Below are 17,427 nucleotides of genomic sequence, written 5' to 3' on the forward strand. Positions count from 1 at the left end.
CCAGTGCTTTTGGACTGTAGACGATCATCTTGATGGGTTGGATAGTGTAGAGTTTCAATTGTACGAAATGTATCAGATGCAATATAAGAAAGAATGCCTTTTATGTTGGCAATGCAATGTATTTGGAATGATTGAAGATATCTCTGGCCATGGGCTACTTATATAGATATCTGATGCTCTGATTCTCCATCCATCGTCCGTGGCCGCAGCAGATCCTCATGATCGTAGTAGTTCGCTTGCAACCAATGGCTGTCCATGTAGAACATCTTGTTGTTGGATACTTGTTCCGGGATTCCTTATTCTTGGACGCCTTACTGTTGAATTCTGTATTGTTGGACGCCTTATTGTTTGGCGCCTTGTTCCTGAGCGCCTGCATCCACAGAGGTTCCCCAGTTAAGGTGTACATCTACTTGGATCATCTGATCACGTGATTATATCTCGAAGAGGTTTCCGAAAGCAGTAATCTCTTCATTTTCTAGCCTCGGCTATAAATAGGATATGTCTTCACCCAACTTCACTAGCTGAACGATGCAGACTCTGAAACCCCAATAAGGGTTCTGAACGTGACAGATAGAGCGTGGCGCAGGATTGCTTGTTCTTGAGGCGCAGTAAATGAGCCTGATACAGAATGATAGTTGGTCGGCCTGTCAAGGGACGGTACCAGTGAAAACACTGCATACAGGTATATCACTTAGTCGTACTCAGGATCAGAACGGACTAACTACATGACTAGGGGTGACAATCATCTGCCCGTGACTTTTCATTCAGCTGGCTCAACAATATCCTCAGCTCACCCGCAGAGCACTGACAGCCGCAGGCCTTCCTTGGGAAACAGTATTGACGATAAGAACAGGGCGGGCCTGTAAGTCTCTGCTCTTCATCCTTATGATTTGTATCGTATCACTATTAGATTCCTTTTCTAGATGATCTCCAAATTTTATGCAGGATAGCTTTATTTGCCTTACCAAAAGAGAGCGCAACAATGAATACAATGGCTGGTATACGTTTGCTAATTGTTTGCTTAATGTAGATAAGATAATCTATTTTGTAGCTACTAGAACATAAATTCAGACTCTTCTTAATCTTAATACATTTGGTTGTAACATGAGATTCCGCATTCTCGAGAGTTATGCTTATTATTCCTGATAGCACGTCGCAACTGGAAGGGATCGAATTATCGTCTAGGAGTCGATACGACTTACACTATCTAACAGAGGAATACTGAATATCCTCGATATCTTCAGTAGTTCCAGCTTGCAGGGGTGCTGCTTTCTGCAGCTCCTCCTTGATTCATGCATTCCTCCTCGATTGTCCTTCGCCGTATATGCACGTGATGCATACATGCTTCGGAGAAATAGCGATACGAGCTAACCGCGATTCATTAAGACATTCAACATATCAAGCGGAGAAATTGCGGAGCCATGCAACTCTGCAGCATCTCTGCTATCGCGAAGTGAGGGGGTTCTGAATATCAAATCATCCCTCTAGCAGCCACACGAGGGTCTGGATGATCATGAATGCAGGACGATTATCAAGTCGAGGAAGTAAGTGGCTATCATCCACCTATGGTCCGTGCGGGGTGTTCTTTGTTCGCTGTTGTTTGGCTCGGAGAAATAGAGCATGGCGAGTCCTGCTGGTTCCGTCCCGCGGCTGCAGGGCTTGTCGGCCAATTGGAGAAATATCTAGGTTGGGCTAATGCGTTTTGGTCTATCAAGGAATAGCTACGTAGTAAGTACAGTATTGCATTCTGAGGCGTGAATTCAGAGCCCTGATTGATGTGTCGTATATCATAAACCAGACTAAAAATTATTTATATGGCTTTCATTCCCAGTGATCCTTCCCTCTTCGTTGGCGCACTCGTCCATAGGAAAGAAACCGAGTCTTCCAAACTCAGATTATTCAACATGGGTGCTATGTCGCTGCCTTCAGACGAGATCCCCCAGACTCAAACGGTGGCTCTCGTTCGAGAACTGGGAGGCAGTGTGGAGTTTCGTGAAGGCTATCCCGTTCCTACCCCGGGGTCGAATGAGGTATTAGCGAAGGTTCTGTATACAGGTGTCTGCCAAAGTGGTCAGTCTTGATGAACCTCTGTCATACAATACTTCCCAGAGGCTAACGCGATCGGAAAAGATTTACATACAAAAAACGGCACTGCGGCTGGCGCTGATGGCAACCCAATCACGAAGATCAAACTGCCGCATGTTGGAGGTCATGAAGGTGTCGGGCAGATCGTGGCTCTGGGTCCCAACTGTGGCGCTGACCTGAAGGTCGGCGGGCTAGTCGGCATTCGCTTCGCTAGTCGGATTTGTAGGAGATGCGAGTTCTGCTTAGCCGGTACGGAGCAGTACTGTGTCAAGGGCACGAACCATCTCCATCATGAAGACGGCAGCTTCCAGGAGTATATCGCTCTGGATGCTGACAACCTCACGATTCTCCCTGATGATATAGATCCAAAGGTTATCGGGCCGGTGCTGTGTGCTGGAGTAACAGCATACAAGGTTAATCAGTTCTAAGCACAAAGCATGGGATCTGATTGCTGACAGTTCGTAGGCTGTTCTTAATACGAATATCCGGGCCGGCAACTGGCTCGTTGTAGTAGGTGCTGGAGGTGGTCTTGGGCATCTGGCTGGTAAGTTGGGCGCATTTCGCAAGGCTACAACAAACTGACCGAACAGTTCAATATGCCAAGGCACAAGGAGCACTGGTTATTGGCGTCGACGCTGCCGACAAGCGAGACTTTGTCCTTGGTTTGGGAGCAACAGAGTTCATTGATTTTACTTCCACGGATCCGGTGCAGAAAGTTCATGAAATTACCGGCCTTGGTGCGCATGCCGTTGTGGTGACTGCGGGAAGTGCCAAAGCCTTTGCCCATGCTTGTGACATGTTGCGGGTTGGGGGTACTCTAAGCTGCGTGGGAATCCCGCCAGGCCGTCCAGTTCTGGAAACCCCTATTTGCACAATCGTGATCAAAGGCCTCCGGGTTACCGGGAATCTCATCGGCTCACTAAAAGAGTGCATGGAGGCAGTGGACTTGGTCCGGCGTGGGGTGGTCAAACCGGAAATCAAGGTCCGGACCTTCAAGGAGTTGCCACAGGTATACGAGGAGATGGAGAAGGGTGATATTGCAGGTAGAATCGTCCTTCAAGTTTCGCAGTAGCTCACTCGTTCTTGATAGTTCAGAGAAATAGCAGTTCTGCAGTGCGTCTTATCTCTTCGAAAGCCTCAGGCACGCTCATCCACTTTCTATTAATAGAGAGCCCATCGCGAATCAACGTACTGCTCAGGAGAGTCCACATGCTCTTCGGTAGTGTAAGCGTTATCTTTATCGTCATCGAATGACCAAGGGTCATAGTTCAAGTCCAGTAAGCGCGCGGGGGCTTTAAGCAAGGCCTCAGCCGTCTTACTATGCAGTATCGACTTCAACATGAGATCTTGCTCCAGGAAAGGCAGCAGCTTCTGGTATAAGGCGTGCAGAAAGTCGTGTGGCCCTAACTGGAAGGCAGAGTATGTGGATACCGATGGCGTGAGCAGGACAGTATCCGCGAGTGAGTTGGCGATCTCGAAACACTTCAACAGCTAAACTCGGAATTCGATTAGTACCTGGCAGCCCCAAGAATCGCGAAAACAAACCTGGTCGCGCCCCAAAGGCAGCAAGTCAGACTCATTAAAGCCTTGTAGAGACATCAAAAGGTCACGGCTAACCACCGCCGGGAATCTAAATGTCATGAGCTGGGCACCGGATTTCGAGGAGAGCAGACGCCGAGACAGAGCTTCCTGCCAGATGATAGTCCTCATCCATTCTTTCGTGATGCAATAATCCGCAATGCGGGTGGAAGGTCGGTCGCCTTTACCGAACGAAAGCATCGATAGAACTGTCTCCGTCTTCGCAAGACTATCCGCAGTCATTACTAGCTTATCTCTGGAATTTGTGCTCCTTCCGGACGAAAACCCATCGAACGTGGCAAAGAGTCTGCCAAGCTCAAGCAGGCCTTTCGCATCCGCGCTATCTCCCACATCGACCTCATCGGGTAGGCGAATAGGACTGGTATATGATGGTTCGAGACCGAGATGCATAGCATAGCCCCTGAGCAATGTCAGTATGAACTACAGTGGACTTGCGAAGAGGAATTTCTACCTTTCAGAAACCCAGAGCAAGAGGAATACAATCTCTTTATTAGCAACAACATCTGCACCGAGCGCAGTCTCTTGCTCACCCACACCTTCATCCAGCTTCAACAGCCTAGCGCCATACACAGCCTCTCGTATGAACCGCATGGCCGAGTCCCTCTGGTTGATCTTGGCATGATATACATGCAGGAAGAACGAGACCAAGACGCTCCTCAAATCAAGGTGCGCTTCACGCATCCTCATACACTCCGCCGCCATCATCGTGCTATCAACAGTTGTCGGAGCAAGCTGCAGCTGTGCCATGGTGGCTGCACAGAGAGCCATGGCCAGACACAAGGTTCCAATATCTGGCGTGCCATGCTCAAGCTTGTTCAACAGCACTTCTGCATTGACAACCGGCCACACACTATAAGACGCCTGCTGGTAGAAGCGCACTACCGAGACCAGTTCTTCTGTTGGGATAGTACTCAAGACATGTTGCTCTACCTCCACACGGGCTATCCCCTCGTCACGCGGATCAACATGTGGAGTGATCAAAGGACCGGTTGTCGCGTGTTCCGATCCCTGACCCCCGATATACCTTCGTACCTTAGGTCCCCTTCTCCGCGCAGGTTTCAGGTAAGTGCAGTTGACTTGCTTTTGGGCACTCTGGCAGGTATCACAGGGCCAGGCGCCGCTGCACTTGACCTTGCGGGAGATACACTCATCGCATGCACGCTTTGTGAGTCGATGGCGCATGAGTAAGGAAGGGCGATCACTGAATCTTAATCAGATAGCTAGCAAAGGGGATGAAGAAGAAGAAAGATAAAGGGGTATCCAGGGAGAGGGATAACTGGTGGCTGCAGATGAGGGGAAGCAAAGCAATGCGGAGTCAGAAGACCGGCATTCACTCAAGATCCCGATTACATGCAGATTCCACCATCTTCTCCCACCGCAATAATTCCATCCCAGTTGTCAATATCTCAAACTAAGTCGATACAAAATGACCCATAGTTACATAGACATGTTACGATGTGGCACAACAGTATCCCAAGAAAGTATACAAGTGATGATCATGTAATCATTTATGTAACAGGGTGTGACCCCACCCCCAACCGAGCTTAGCAATCAATCCACCTGGACCCCTCCTGTCATTTCCCATCATCTACTAGATATTCTACTTCTTCTTTTCCTCTACTACCTCCTACTCCTCCTTACTCACTTAACACCTCCATAAACACATCGCTGACATTTTCTTCAAACAACTTACCAACCACCCCCTCCACCAACCAACCAAAATGGAAGACACTCCCCTTCCCCCCGCAAGCACCGACGTACGTCTCTCCCTCCGCCATCCCGCACCCCCACAAACCCCATCCCCAAGCATTCCAACCTCAATCCCCCTCAAATCCAACCCTCCAAACCACCTCTTCAAACCCCCAACTAACCTCCCTTTTTAAACAAACCAAACAGCCCCGCGACCTCGCGGCCCTCGAATCCAACCCCTCCGTAATCTTCCCCACTTTCACCTCCAGCACCGCGTGGACCCTCGGCCTGGCCCTGCGCGAGCGCATTCTATCTCTCCCACCCACACAACGCAAACCGGCCCTAGTTTCCATCGCTTTGACCGGCGGCTCCGAACCACACGTTATCTTCCAATGCGCGACGGAGCCGGGCACGGTGGCGGACAACGAGGTGTGGGTGCGGCGGAAGCGGAACACGGTGTTGCGGTGGGGCATGTCGAGCTGGTTGATGAGGCAGAAGATGTTGAGTTCGACGGGGGCGGAAGCGAGTGAGGTGGAGGCGGCGTTTGTGAGGAAGTTTGCGTTGACGAGTACCGGGGGTGGAGGGGCGGCGGATGAGTTTGCGATTCATGGGGGTGCGTTCCCGATTCGGGTGAGGGGGGTGGATGGGATTGTGGGGGTGGTGGTGGTGAGTGGGTTGAAGCAGGAGGATGATCATCAGGTTGTTGTTGAGGGGATCAGGGAGGTTATTTCGAAGATGTAAGGGAGGTTTTAGTGTATTATATAGGACTGTATTAGAGTCGATTGGTTATATTGTGTGGTGGTTGGGTTGTCTGTCCTTTGTGTATAGTCTATGATCTACAGGAGATAGAATCAATGTGATATAAAAGGTATCACGCAATTGCTGCCTCTAATTCAAGTCAAGGTCAGGTCAGGTATCATACTCGGTTGGACGACTGGTCAGCAAAAACCGGGCCAAAACAATTGTCTCAACAAAACACACAATCAAAAAGCTAACTCCATAAAGATCCCTCTAATGGTATGGTAATTTTACAGTTCATCATGCCCGCTGGGCTCGTCATCCTCGTCCGCCGGCGCAGAGCCATACAGCTTGCTGGTGATCGGGTACGCCACGTTCGAGAGCTGCTCCTTCTGCTCCTCGAAGTCCTCGGTGGTGGCAGTGGCAGCGTTGTCCTCGAGCCACTCAGTCACCTCCTTGACGGCGTCCAGGATGGTCTGCTTGTCGTCCTCGTCGATCTGGCCACCCAGTCCGTTCTCGTCGTTGACCTGGTTCTTCAGGCTGAACGCGTAGTTCTCCAGGGTGTTGCGGGCCTCGATCTTGGCCTTGATGGCCTTGTCCTCCTCGGCGAACTCCTCGGCCTCGGCGACCATGCGGTCAATCTCCTCCTGGGACAGACGACCCTTGTCGTTGGTGATGGTGATGGACTCGGCCTTGCCGGTGCCCTTGTCGCTGGCGTGAACCTTCAGGATACCGTTGGCATCCAGGTCGAAGGAGACCTCAATCTGAGGAACACCACGGGGAGCCGGGGGAATGCCGGTAAGCTCGAACTTGCCGAGCAGGTTGTTGTCCTTGGTCAGGGAACGCTCACCCTCGTCTGTAACAGTTAGCAGGCATTCCAGGCTTCTCGATCAAGGCAGAAGACACTTACAAACTTGGATGAGGACGGTGGGCTGGTTATCAGCGGCGGTGGAGAAGATCTGGGACTTGCGGGTGGGGATGACCGTGTTGCGGGGGATGAGCTTGGTCATGACACCACCAGTGGTCTCAATACCCAGGGTCAGGGGGTTGACATCCATCAGAACAACGTCGCCGGTACCTTCCTCACCGGAAAGGACACCACCCTGGACGGCAGCACCGAAAGCAACAGCCTCATCGGGGTTGATACCCTTGCTGGCCTTCTTGCCACCGAAGAACTCCTCGAGGAGAGCCTGGACCTTGGGGATACGGGTAGAACCACCGACGAGGACGATGTCGTCAACCTCGGACTTCTTGACCTTGGCATCCTTGAGCACCTGCTCAACAGGCTTCAGGGTCTTCTTGAAGAGGTCCATGTTCAGTTCCTCGAACTTGGCGCGGGTGAGGGTCTCGGAGAAGTCCTCGCCGTTGTGGAAGGCCTCGATCTCAATACGGGTGGACATCTGGGAAGACAGAGTACGCTTGGCCTTCTCAACCTCGCGCTTCAGCTTACCCATGGCCTTGAGATCCTTGGTGACATCGACGTTGTTCTTCTTGTTGTAGAGCTTGACGAAGTGGTCCATGACACGCTGGTCAAAGTCCTCACCACCCAAGTGGGTGTCACCAGCGGTAGCCAAGACCTCGAAGACACCGTTGTCGATGGACAGGAGGGAGACATCGAAAGTACCACCACCAAGATCGTAGACGATAACCTGGCGCTCATCACCAGTCTTGTCCAATCCGTAGGCGATAGCGGCGGCGGTGGGCTCGTTGACGACACGGAGAACGTTCAGGCCGGCAATGGTACCAGCGTCCTTGGTGGCCTGTCTCTGGGCGTCGTTGAAGTAGGCGGGGACGGTGACAACGGCGTGGGTAACCTTCTTTCCAAGGTAGCCCTCGGCGATCTCCTTCATCTTACCAAGAACCATGGCGGAAACCTCCTCGGGGGTCAGGGTCTTGGGGGTCTGGTTGACATCGACCTTGACGTGGGGCTTGCCGTCCTTGTTGACGACCTTGTAGGGGAAGTGCTTGGCGTCCTTCTGGACATCCTTGTCATCGAACTTGCGACCGATCAGGCGCCTAGGGAACGTCAGTAACAGATTTCCCCGAAACTCGCGAGAAGCAGAAAACTTACTTGATGTCAAAGATGGTCCGTCTGGGGTTGGCGGCGTATTGGTTCTTAGCGGCGTCACCGACCAGGCGTTCCTCATCGGTGAAAGCGACGTATGAAGGGGTGATACGGTTTCCTTGGTCGTTCACGAGAATTTCGACCTTTCCATTCTGCATAACACCGACACAGGAGTAGGTGGTTCCCAGATCAATACCAATGACTGTTCAGAACAGATAATGTTAGTGTGCTTCTTTCACTATGCCTGGGAAACTCTCTGCTTACCAGTTCCGTAGCTCTCTTGAGGCGACGTCTCATCCTGAGCGTGTGCGGTGCCGAAGAAGGCGAGGGGGGCAATGAAAACAAGCAACAAGTAGAAGATGGTGGTCCAAGCCGTGAAGGGCTTGGCCGCACCCTGATGCGAGATGCGCGCCATGATGTGTGTAATGTCCTTTCACCGGAGGACACGTCGTAGACTTTTAATCGACGAGCTGCTCAATTGGAGACAGCAGCGAATGAAAGTGGATATGCGGTAAAGAAATCCTCCTATTCCTCGTACACAGTTTTTTTCCCCGGCACGAAGAAAGAAGAAAAAACTAAATACAATCCAACCCAGATGAGAATGGGAAGGAAAGGGAAGAAAGAGCGAAGGGGGGGAGGAGGGAAGGGGGAGGGAAGATAGTTGGGTGAAAGAAGGCGACGACGGAGAGAAGAAAGAGTGTCCAGAGAAGCTCCGGCCAGCTTTTTGTATGGCTTGCCAGCGGCAAAGAAAGCGCAGCGGCCATGCTGGCCTTTTCGCGGGTATCTGACTTTAAGGTTACTCCTCAGCCTGTGATTGGCCCGCGACGCGTCCAGGGCAGGGCTGAGTCAGCGTGCACGGCCACCGCCCGGTGGTTCTGCCGGCGGAAAAATGGAAGGTGTTCGTCCATTTGGGGGAAGGCGGTCCACCGAACTTGCTAGAATCGTCGCGTGATTCGCTCGCTTCGGTTAGGCGTTCTTCACTCCTCCAGGGGAACTTTGCCTCTTTCGGCACTTGGACAACTGGCCGTTCCGTTCCTTCGGCGCCCTTTGCCGGGAGATTGACCCTGCTGAGTCCGGGGGTTTACGCTGAAGGATGATGAGAGGGCAGAAAAAAAGGGGCCAGCCTGTCAAGAACTCGTCAATCACCACATGGTCAGATTCCACTGTTGACCATCATTGAGTCAAATCATTACTCCTTTTTGAGTCACAGAGATCACCCCAGGGTCTTCCGGTGGAAGAAGTGGATACATCCTCTCCCCACTCAGGAGGCGCATCCTAGCTTGGCCTGAATTCCTGAATTATTGAGCCAGCCAAGACCTCATGTTTCTGCCAGCCTGGCCAGATCGTTTGATCTTTGTTTCAGTTGATACGGCTGAATGGGGCCCTTTCTCTCTCTCAGCCACCAAGGGTACCATTCGAGCAGTAAGAACTACTAGCACACTAGTAGCCAAACATGATACTCTTGTATAAGATTAGTAGTAGTCACAGTCAAAGCATCATTTTCACTCCATAATATGATGATCAGTACTAGTAAGTAGTAGGAGTATCACAGTAGTAGTGATAGGTCATTATCAATTTGCCGATCACGATATATTATTATCGGTAGTAGCTAGTACTACTACTATTGAATCTAGGACACCGAAGTGGGCGCGGAGAGTAAATTATATATATAATGTGTAAATGTGCCTATGTAACTAGAGGAACATCCTCGTTAGATCCAATATATATATATATGGTCCTCACAATGCACTCAGGCCACCATCTACTCTAGCAATCCGGCGGCCACTGTTTCACCTCCAGCTCGTAGTACAATGCGTGTGGGCGCCTCCAGAGGTACCGCCTGGTCCATCTCTACCACTATCCGTGCCACAGTACCGGGAGCGACAATCTTGGGCCTTTTCTTGATGCTTGCGCCTGTCACCTTGTCCAACGCTGCGACCAGCTGGCTGATCCGGCCGGGTACGTGCAGCCGACCCCGGTGGATGTCCACCATGCTGGGCAACAGATGGTCAAAGGCCAGCACCTTGCATGTAAAGGACGTAACATTGGCAATGGGTGCCGAGGCACGGCAAATGACATCGCCAGATCGGAGATGGATGGGATCAATGTTGACCAGGTTGAGCGTGACGTTCTGACCCGCCACCGCCCAGTCGCTGGGCTCCCCATCCACTTCCAAGCTGCGTATCGTGGCCTTTTCGCCACTAGGCATCGTGAGTATCTGGTCGCCAACCTGGAGACTACCAGCGTCGATGCGACCGGATATGGAAAGAGGATTCTGAACGCTGCCCCGGAAGACATCGCCAATGGTCATTCTCAACGGCTTCTCAATGGCATGGACGTAAGGTTCCGTGGCCTCAAGCTCCTCGATCAAAGTACGACCCTTGTACCATGAGACATTCGGGTCCTCACTGCGCCTGGTAACGTTATCGCCGCTGATACCCGAGCAAGGCACGAATGCGATATTCTTGGCTTGGAATCCAGCAGTGGTTAGGAATGAGGAAACCTGCTGTTCAATCTCCTCAAAGCGACCTTGGTCCCATTGGACAGAGTCCATCTTGTTCACAGCAATGATGATCCTCTGCACACCCATACTCCGCACGAGGAGAGCATGCTCCTTTGTTTGACCTTTCAGACCAGACTCGAAATTGCCTATGCTAGAATCGATGACAAGGACAGCAAAATCGGCCTGACTGGCGCCCGCAATCATATTGGGTACAAAGTCCCGATGACCCGGAGCATCCACGATCGTAAACACCGTACTCTCCGTCTCAAACTTGTTTGTTGCAATATCAATAGTAACACCACGAGCCCTCTCCTCGGAGCCTTGATCCAACACCCAGGCAAGGGCAAATGATCCTTTCCCGATCTTTTCAGCTTCTTTGCGATATTTCTCCAGCGTGCGCTGATCGACGGCTTTGAGGTCGGCCAGCAGGCGTCCCATCAACGTACTCTTTCCTGCGTCGACATGACCTAATCGCCTGTCAGTGGCGTCCACTACAGAGAGACGGATAGTAACGAACCGATAACGGCGAAGTTCATAGCTTTCTTCCGTTGCGTTTTCTGATACTCAGACAGCACATCTAGGTTCTTGCTCTTCACATTCACCTTCTCCTCTACACTCAGGCTGTTCATGCCTTCAGCCAAACCAGCCTGGGATTTCTTGTCACCTGCTGACTTAGAAGCAGGTTGTTTCGATTTGAAGCCTGCATGTCCATTAGGGAGGATCTATATCTTGCGCCGAATAGCCAAACCTTTTGCAGAGCTCTGAGCATTCAAGACAACATCGTCGGGGCTTGGGCCTGCAAAATCAAAGGGTTCAGCAAATTCTTGACCGTATATCTTGATGAGATCTAATGTGCTGGCAGATAGGTGGCTGGGCTCGGCCATCTTTGGGCGTGTCGCTTCTCCAACAATCGTGCTGGCAAATGTGGATGGTGGTGCACGGATGTTGAGACCGGGTTCTTCTTCCTGCTTCTTGTCGACTGACACGGGTGGTTCCAAATCTGCCTGCCCAGTGACCTCCGGACTGCTTTGTTTTCTTGGCTCTGGGGACGGCATTTTCTGGGGCGAAGGGCTTCCCAGCCGCGATCCCTTATTGAGTGACCGAAGCGATTGCAGACCCTCTGACGATTTCTGCGGCTTGCCATTGCTAGCGAGTCTCTCACGGAGAGAAAGGGCAGGGCTCTTTCGCTCAGTGGAAGATGGCCGGGAACTTTCAACTTCCGACGGAGGTGTAGGAGTTGGAGCAGCAGACTTCTCCCCCTCTTTCTTCTTGCGCGCAGCAGCCAAAGCAGCCAACTTGGACACCTTCCCCGAATGCTCAGGAGCTCCACCAAGCAGACCCAATCGAGGATATAGAGGCTCAACGAGTATGTCCGCCTTACGGTGTGCAGGTATGTTAAGCCACGGTGCATCGCGGAAGAAGTCGGCTGCTGAGAAATGTGCAGTTGAAGAGGCCGGAGGAGATAACGGAACAGGATATACAGGCACTAGGAAGTCTGTTAGAACATACTTCAACTTCCGTAACGGCGTTAGTTCAAAGCAATCAATCACAAGGGGTAAGAGTAATACTCACAGTTTACGAAACTCAGACCGAAAATACGTTTAGGTGTAAGGCAAATTGCGGGTGACCCAAGCCCAACCACCATAGTGAACACGAGCAGATGCGCTTACCTGTGTTTGCTTTTGCCTTGGCAGCCGGAGCCGGAGCCGGAACCTGTTTCTTCTTGACTTCTTTCGTCTTTTTACCTGCACCCAATGGTTCTGATTAGCATCCAGAGAAGCAGCATGCCATTCCTGCTGGAATGCAACCAATATTTCTCTTCCGGAAAAGGAGTGATAACGCACCTCTCAAGTAGTTCACAGACTTCTCAACATCATTGTAGTAGTGCCATAGCGCCTCTTGCACCTCATCGCGAGTCGCGGTGACAGGAGGGTCCCCCGCACGGAGCTGGTTCAACACTTCCGTAGTGCACTGCTCAAGGAACTCTTCCTCCTCGGGATCCGGGGAGTCATAGTCATCGTCAAAGTCATCTTCGTCGTAGCTGACAGCTTTAATGCGATGGCGCGACATGCTGGTGTGTGTTGTTGACGGGAGCGGGGCAGGTTGCTAGGGAGGGGTTTTCCGGGAGACGGTAGGTTGAACAAGGGATTGGAGTATTATTCAGAGTGACAAATGAGAAAAGCAAAGATTTAAATGAAAAGCACGTTATGTGCTTGGGTGAATGCCCGCGTGTGAAAGGGCCAAAAGTGTAGAGGGGTGAAGTTGGCAAAACAGAGAGCCGAGTCGGAGGTTGTCGTTGTGGAGGAGCTGATCGAATCCCACCACGTCATTCCCCGCTCGGTGGCCTCAGGCCGGTAAACTACTGCGAATGGCTCTTCCAATACGAATATCTTCCAGAAGCGATCTACGGCGCCTTATTTCCAAGCTACATTCTATGTGCTGCTTGTTTTTCGGATCGTCTGTTGAATAGATAAATTGGGTTATTTTCTATCTATCGAGTGACATGTGATGTCACTTCCAAATTCACTTCATGTAAAGCCAACTATGACAGGACATCCAAATGTCGCCTCTATCTTGAGAACTTGTCGATATAGCAAGTCGATAACATCATATGCAAACGTCGTTAAAGATCTATACTCCGATTCAGACGGAGATGTTCACTTCAGGGGACTTCCACTGAAGAAGTCACCCGTTCCAGGGCCAGCAAAGCTGCCGTTGCTGGGCGTCAGAGCGATGGAGCGTCGGAACGCCTGTCTGGGAGTGGCTGGGGCACTAGCAGCGGCGCCAGCAACATCAGAAGTGCTGGGAGTATTGCGACCGCTGTTGTTCTGCATCGTAACCGCCGTTCCGGGGCGGGAGAGCACGGTTGGGACACCGTTCCTGGGAGGGGGTCGGAATCCAAGCTTAGAACCTTCGCGGAAGATCTCTTCCAATATTTGAGACACAATGCCTGCATCTTCGTATTCTTTAAATTTCTTCCATAGACGCAGTGCCATGCGTGCGTCTTCAATGGAGTCGTGTCCTTGGCTGTCATCGGCCGGTTCCTCTTGGATGTATTCCTTGAACACCGCCCAGGCCAGATAACGAAGGCTCAGACGACGATTCTTTCCCGGGTGGAAGAATAAGTATTGGGTGTCCACGGTCTGGCTTTTGGGGACTTGAATGTTAACTTTGCGGAAATCAGAGGCTAAGCCGTGTCCGACAAACACGCAGCCTAAGTTGAGGAGCAGCCAGAGCTTCTTGTATGCCACCTTCAGCGGGACAAGGTTATGCTGGCTAACCCTAGGGTCCAGGTCCCCGGGCTTAATCCCTGAGTACTGAGTGACGTAATCGACGATATTCTCTTTTATGGTGATATAGTCGTCTATGAAGGGAACACCTTCTCGGATCCCTGAGCCTCTGAGAACAGACACCCTAGCAAGACCGCTCTTACTGGGGCGTACAATTTCCTGAGAGCCATCCGCTTTCACATCGATCTCTGCTTTCTCAAGATCTACAAACTCGGTATCGAGAGCAACAGGCGTACCGGGGGTGGGCTTCTCCTCTTCGGAGAGCGTGACGCGAGACTCTACCGGACGGCCACCACTGAGAAAGGGAAGGTTAGCGCGAAGCACTTGCTACTAGAAGGAGCTCAACTTACTTTAGCGACCAGTCACGGAAGAGAAGAGTGGTGTCGAGCGCGTCTTTCCAAGTATCATCCATAGCATGTCGACCGTCTTGCACCTGGTAGGCTAGCACGCACGGTATCTTCCATGGTTGATTGAAGCGGAGGGCTTCTTCTTTGTCGACTTCCGTAACGAGGAAGTCGTTGAAAAGATGCCACTTGTTCTTGGTTTCCGGTTCACGAGATGAGATGGATACGTTGATGAAAGAGACTAGATGTGCCTTTTGGTGCTCTGGAATATCGATCTCACAAACCAAACCTACCAGGTCATATACCACCAGACCGGGCATCTTAGCTTGGACTCGAAGTTTCAAGTCTTCACCTTCGAAGCATAGGATCTGACCACCTTCGATGACGATTCCAACTTCTTCCGGCAACCACCCAGGAATTGCCCAAAGCCGCCGGCAGATGGGGTTGGTGAGAGCCGCATTAAGCATCAGGACCTGAGGCATGCGGTGAACTGATTTCCGAATAGCAACTTGCTGATATCGACGACAGTAGTTGCACCATCCTCTGTTTTGCGCTTCTCGCTCAATGCTGGCCCGTAAGATATTTGAGAACCGGAAGGCAGGATTCCTGCGAGCTTGCTTGATATCGATCGCAGGATAGTTCAGCTCGTTGACAAGAGAGTTTCCCGGTCTCACAATTTCGTTCTGGCAGAACATGCAGCGAATGGACTCGGACGCGACCGTTGCTAGTCTGTGGTCCAGGTCGTCCGAGCTCGGCGAAATCATACGGAAGTCGTGCGAAATCTGACCCAGGAAAAATCTGTTGACAGCTTGAATCGCAGCCGAAAGTGACTTATTCGTCAAGTTTTCTTCAAAAAGACCTAGGTTGGATGCTTCGCGATAACTGCTGAAGGTCTTCAGAAGGTTCGTTGCTTGGCAGTTTTGGCCGCTCGCTTTTTCGAGCATATCGAACAGGTAGCCCATCTCGCAGAGCAGACATGTCTCGAAAATACAAGAACTTGCGGCATGGTGGAGAGCTACGTTGCGTATATAAGGGATGAATTTAAAAAGTTGAAGAAGAGCGTTCGTGAAGGAATTTGCAATATGTGTTTCCAAACCAGAGAACGTCGTCTGATTGTAGAACCTATTCAAAGCATAAGTTGCTGTACATCATTCCACGGAATACGAGAAAACTCACCTAAAGTCGAAGTCATCGACACCAAACCTACTGTACTTGATCTCAACATTGCTGTATTTGAGGAGAGGATCATCGTCCGTTTCTCCATTGATTTTGGCACCCGCCAGAGCCTCGGCAGCGTCACTTATAGCCCCCTCTGATTTTGCCTTATTCTGCTCTCGTGCCTTTTCACTCAAAAACTTGGGAGCAATAAGAGCAGGCTCAGCAGAAGCCAGAGCGCGAGTGTTCTCGACCTGATAACGCCGTGTCTTCTTCGGATTCGGCGCATGGTGACCGAGCTCTGCCGGACGGAGATAAGGGATCAGAGCCTGATCTACTTGAGGAGGGGGACTGCCGACTTCGAAAACTAGATGACTCGGCCACGCAGAGAAAAGACGCTCGTGATAATATGGCATGCCAATCATACTCAGAGGCGTTTCTGGAGACCAATCCAGGGTAGGGGGACGAGGAGCTACATCGCCGAATTCTGCTTCTTTGCTCATCTCATTGAAATGAACCTTTGCTGGCGATCCCCATAGATGAATTGCACATTCGGCATCATTAATAGCTAATGCTTCTCCGGATGGTGACAGGTCGATACCGAGCATGAAGGAAACGTTCGCCTGGCGAAGGTTGATGGCATTCGGATTCATCAGGTCCACAACCTGAAGCTGGCCTGTCTGAGATGCAACAAAACTCGTTGTATGCAACTTCGGGTGCATCCGTACATAGGCAGCTCCGGCGTGAAAGGGTATCGGGGGTAACGGCGAAAGGGTCTTCAGGTCGTACACGTTGGCCAACGGATCGACAATCGGGGAACCCAGATGCCTGACAGAGAAGCCGCAGGTAACCAAAAGATCATTCCGAGCATCCATATCATTAACTGCAGTCCCGTGTGCTTTCCACGACTTCACCACACTGAAGTCGTTCAGGCTCAGCGCGTTGACTGAGCCCGTATCTGTCGCTGCGCAAAGGTATCGGCTCTTCTTCATGATTGTGTAGTTATACTCGGTATGCAGCTTGTCTATTATAATTCCCTTATCAATATCAATTGTAAACATCGATTTCTGACATCCTGCCACTATAATCCGGTTGGTTTGGGCTGTGAAGCTCATGCAGCGGAGATCGGTCATTTCCTCATGAGCGATATGCCATTGTGTCAAGCCGCGCCGTGTTATCATGTGCACACTTTTCGGGGAGAGCGAGATAACGCCTCTGTCATGGAAAATAATCTGCCGTACCGGCTCCGTCGCAGGATGTGCCCGGACGGAGGTATATCGCTGAAGTTCAGGGCCGAAGAAAGAGGTGATTCGTCCCTAATGGAGTACACAAACGCTGGTCAGCACAGCCTTCGGTGGTAGCTGCAAATAATGGAAAACCGACAAATTCATTTCCCACCCACAACAACTCCATCACATCATCAAAGGCTATTGCGGTTGCGATTGTCGGCAGGGCATGCACGCTCGGTGCAGGCACCGGAATGCGCGACAGTTCATCCCAATCGGCCTCCATGGCCTTGACATCGCACCCGGCAAGGGTGACGAGCTCTAGATAGGGATGATATTCCGATTATCGCGAAGTCAAGATGTTTCAGGCAAGGCGTAAGGTCAGTCCATTGGGGGTCAGGGCGAAAGCGGGCATCGTTCGGCGAAAGCGCGAGTGCGGGGAGAAGGTCTGGCTGGAAAAGGCGTGGTCGTCGAACTCCGGAACACCAAGCACAGGGAGCAAGATTCACAAGCTGGCACCCACAAGAACAGACCCAGGCTCTCGTTTCTGGGAGCAACAGCACACGAGACAAATGGTCTCTGGGGAAGGGGTACCTTCCAGTCAGAGCTGCCGGCAATGGCTGATGAGGTACCGACGCATAATTTCACGTGACTTCAGCCCGAGCGGGACAAACATCCAGCACATCACGCCGTTGCTTCGTCACCGCCTACTGCATAAACCCTCGTACATATG

The 17,427-nt window shown here is 51.4% G+C and overlaps 8 protein-coding genes across 8 annotated transcripts; 4 read left to right on the plus strand and 4 right to left on the minus strand.

Moving 5' to 3' along the window:
• Positions 1-725: 725 nt before the first annotated feature.
• Positions 726-1,030, plus strand: An11g04140 (hypothetical protein; the record flags this gene model as incomplete). Its single annotated transcript, XM_059750207.1, has 2 exons — positions 726-862; positions 946-1,030. The coding sequence occupies 2 exons, from the start codon at positions 726-728 to the stop codon at positions 1,028-1,030; spliced, it is 222 nt and encodes a 73-aa protein (XP_059601573.1).
• Positions 1,031-1,904: 874 nt separating this feature from the next.
• Positions 1,905-3,157, plus strand: An11g04150 (uncharacterized protein; the record flags this gene model as incomplete). Its single annotated transcript, XM_001394373.1, has 4 exons — positions 1,905-2,070; positions 2,131-2,498; positions 2,551-2,629; positions 2,676-3,157. 4 exons carry the CDS (start codon positions 1,905-1,907, stop codon positions 3,155-3,157), a joined length of 1,095 nt encoding a protein of 364 aa, XP_001394410.1.
• Positions 3,158-3,576: 419 nt separating this feature from the next.
• An11g04160 (uncharacterized protein) lies at positions 3,577-4,866 on the minus strand (the record flags this gene model as incomplete). The annotated part of the gene is made up of 3 exons (XM_059750208.1): positions 3,577-3,600; positions 3,631-4,084; positions 4,136-4,866. 3 exons carry the CDS (start codon positions 4,864-4,866, stop codon positions 3,577-3,579), a joined length of 1,209 nt encoding a protein of 402 aa, XP_059601574.1.
• Positions 4,867-5,405: 539 nt separating this feature from the next.
• On the plus strand, positions 5,406-6,114 carry An11g04168 (uncharacterized protein; the record flags this gene model as incomplete). The annotated part of the gene is made up of 2 exons (XM_001394375.3): positions 5,406-5,441; positions 5,581-6,114. 2 exons carry the CDS (start codon positions 5,406-5,408, stop codon positions 6,112-6,114), a joined length of 570 nt encoding a protein of 189 aa, XP_001394412.1.
• Positions 6,115-6,401: 287 nt separating this feature from the next.
• On the minus strand, positions 6,402-8,591 carry bipA (dnaK-type molecular chaperone bipA-Aspergillus niger; the record flags this gene model as incomplete). The annotated part of the gene is made up of 4 exons (XM_001394376.3): positions 6,402-6,967; positions 7,022-8,127; positions 8,183-8,378; positions 8,441-8,591. The coding sequence occupies 4 exons, from the start codon at positions 8,589-8,591 to the stop codon at positions 6,402-6,404; spliced, it is 2,019 nt and encodes a 672-aa protein (XP_001394413.1).
• A 10-nt stretch (positions 8,592-8,601) lies between these two features.
• On the plus strand, positions 8,602-9,646 carry An11g04190 (uncharacterized protein; the record flags this gene model as incomplete). Its single annotated transcript, XM_059750209.1, has 5 exons — positions 8,602-8,687; positions 8,829-8,956; positions 9,016-9,072; positions 9,166-9,255; positions 9,540-9,646. 5 exons carry the CDS (start codon positions 8,602-8,604, stop codon positions 9,644-9,646), a joined length of 468 nt encoding a protein of 155 aa, XP_059601575.1.
• A 292-nt stretch (positions 9,647-9,938) lies between these two features.
• On the minus strand, positions 9,939-12,749 carry An11g04200 (uncharacterized protein; the record flags this gene model as incomplete). The annotated part of the gene is made up of 5 exons (XM_001394378.1): positions 9,939-11,146; positions 11,197-11,379; positions 11,428-12,165; positions 12,350-12,424; positions 12,524-12,749. 5 exons carry the CDS (start codon positions 12,747-12,749, stop codon positions 9,939-9,941), a joined length of 2,430 nt encoding a protein of 809 aa, XP_001394415.1.
• A 587-nt stretch (positions 12,750-13,336) lies between these two features.
• On the minus strand, positions 13,337-16,980 carry An11g04210 (uncharacterized protein; the record flags this gene model as incomplete). Its single annotated transcript, XM_059750210.1, has 4 exons — positions 13,337-14,264; positions 14,320-15,435; positions 15,490-16,784; positions 16,867-16,980. The coding sequence occupies 4 exons, from the start codon at positions 16,978-16,980 to the stop codon at positions 13,337-13,339; spliced, it is 3,453 nt and encodes a 1,150-aa protein (XP_059601576.1).
• Between the last annotated feature and the right edge of the window lie 447 nt (positions 16,981-17,427).

Source organism: Aspergillus niger, assembly GCF_000002855.4.
Source record: "Aspergillus niger supercontig An11".
Lineage (NCBI taxonomy): Eukaryota > Fungi > Ascomycota > Eurotiomycetes > Eurotiales > Aspergillaceae > Aspergillus > Aspergillus niger.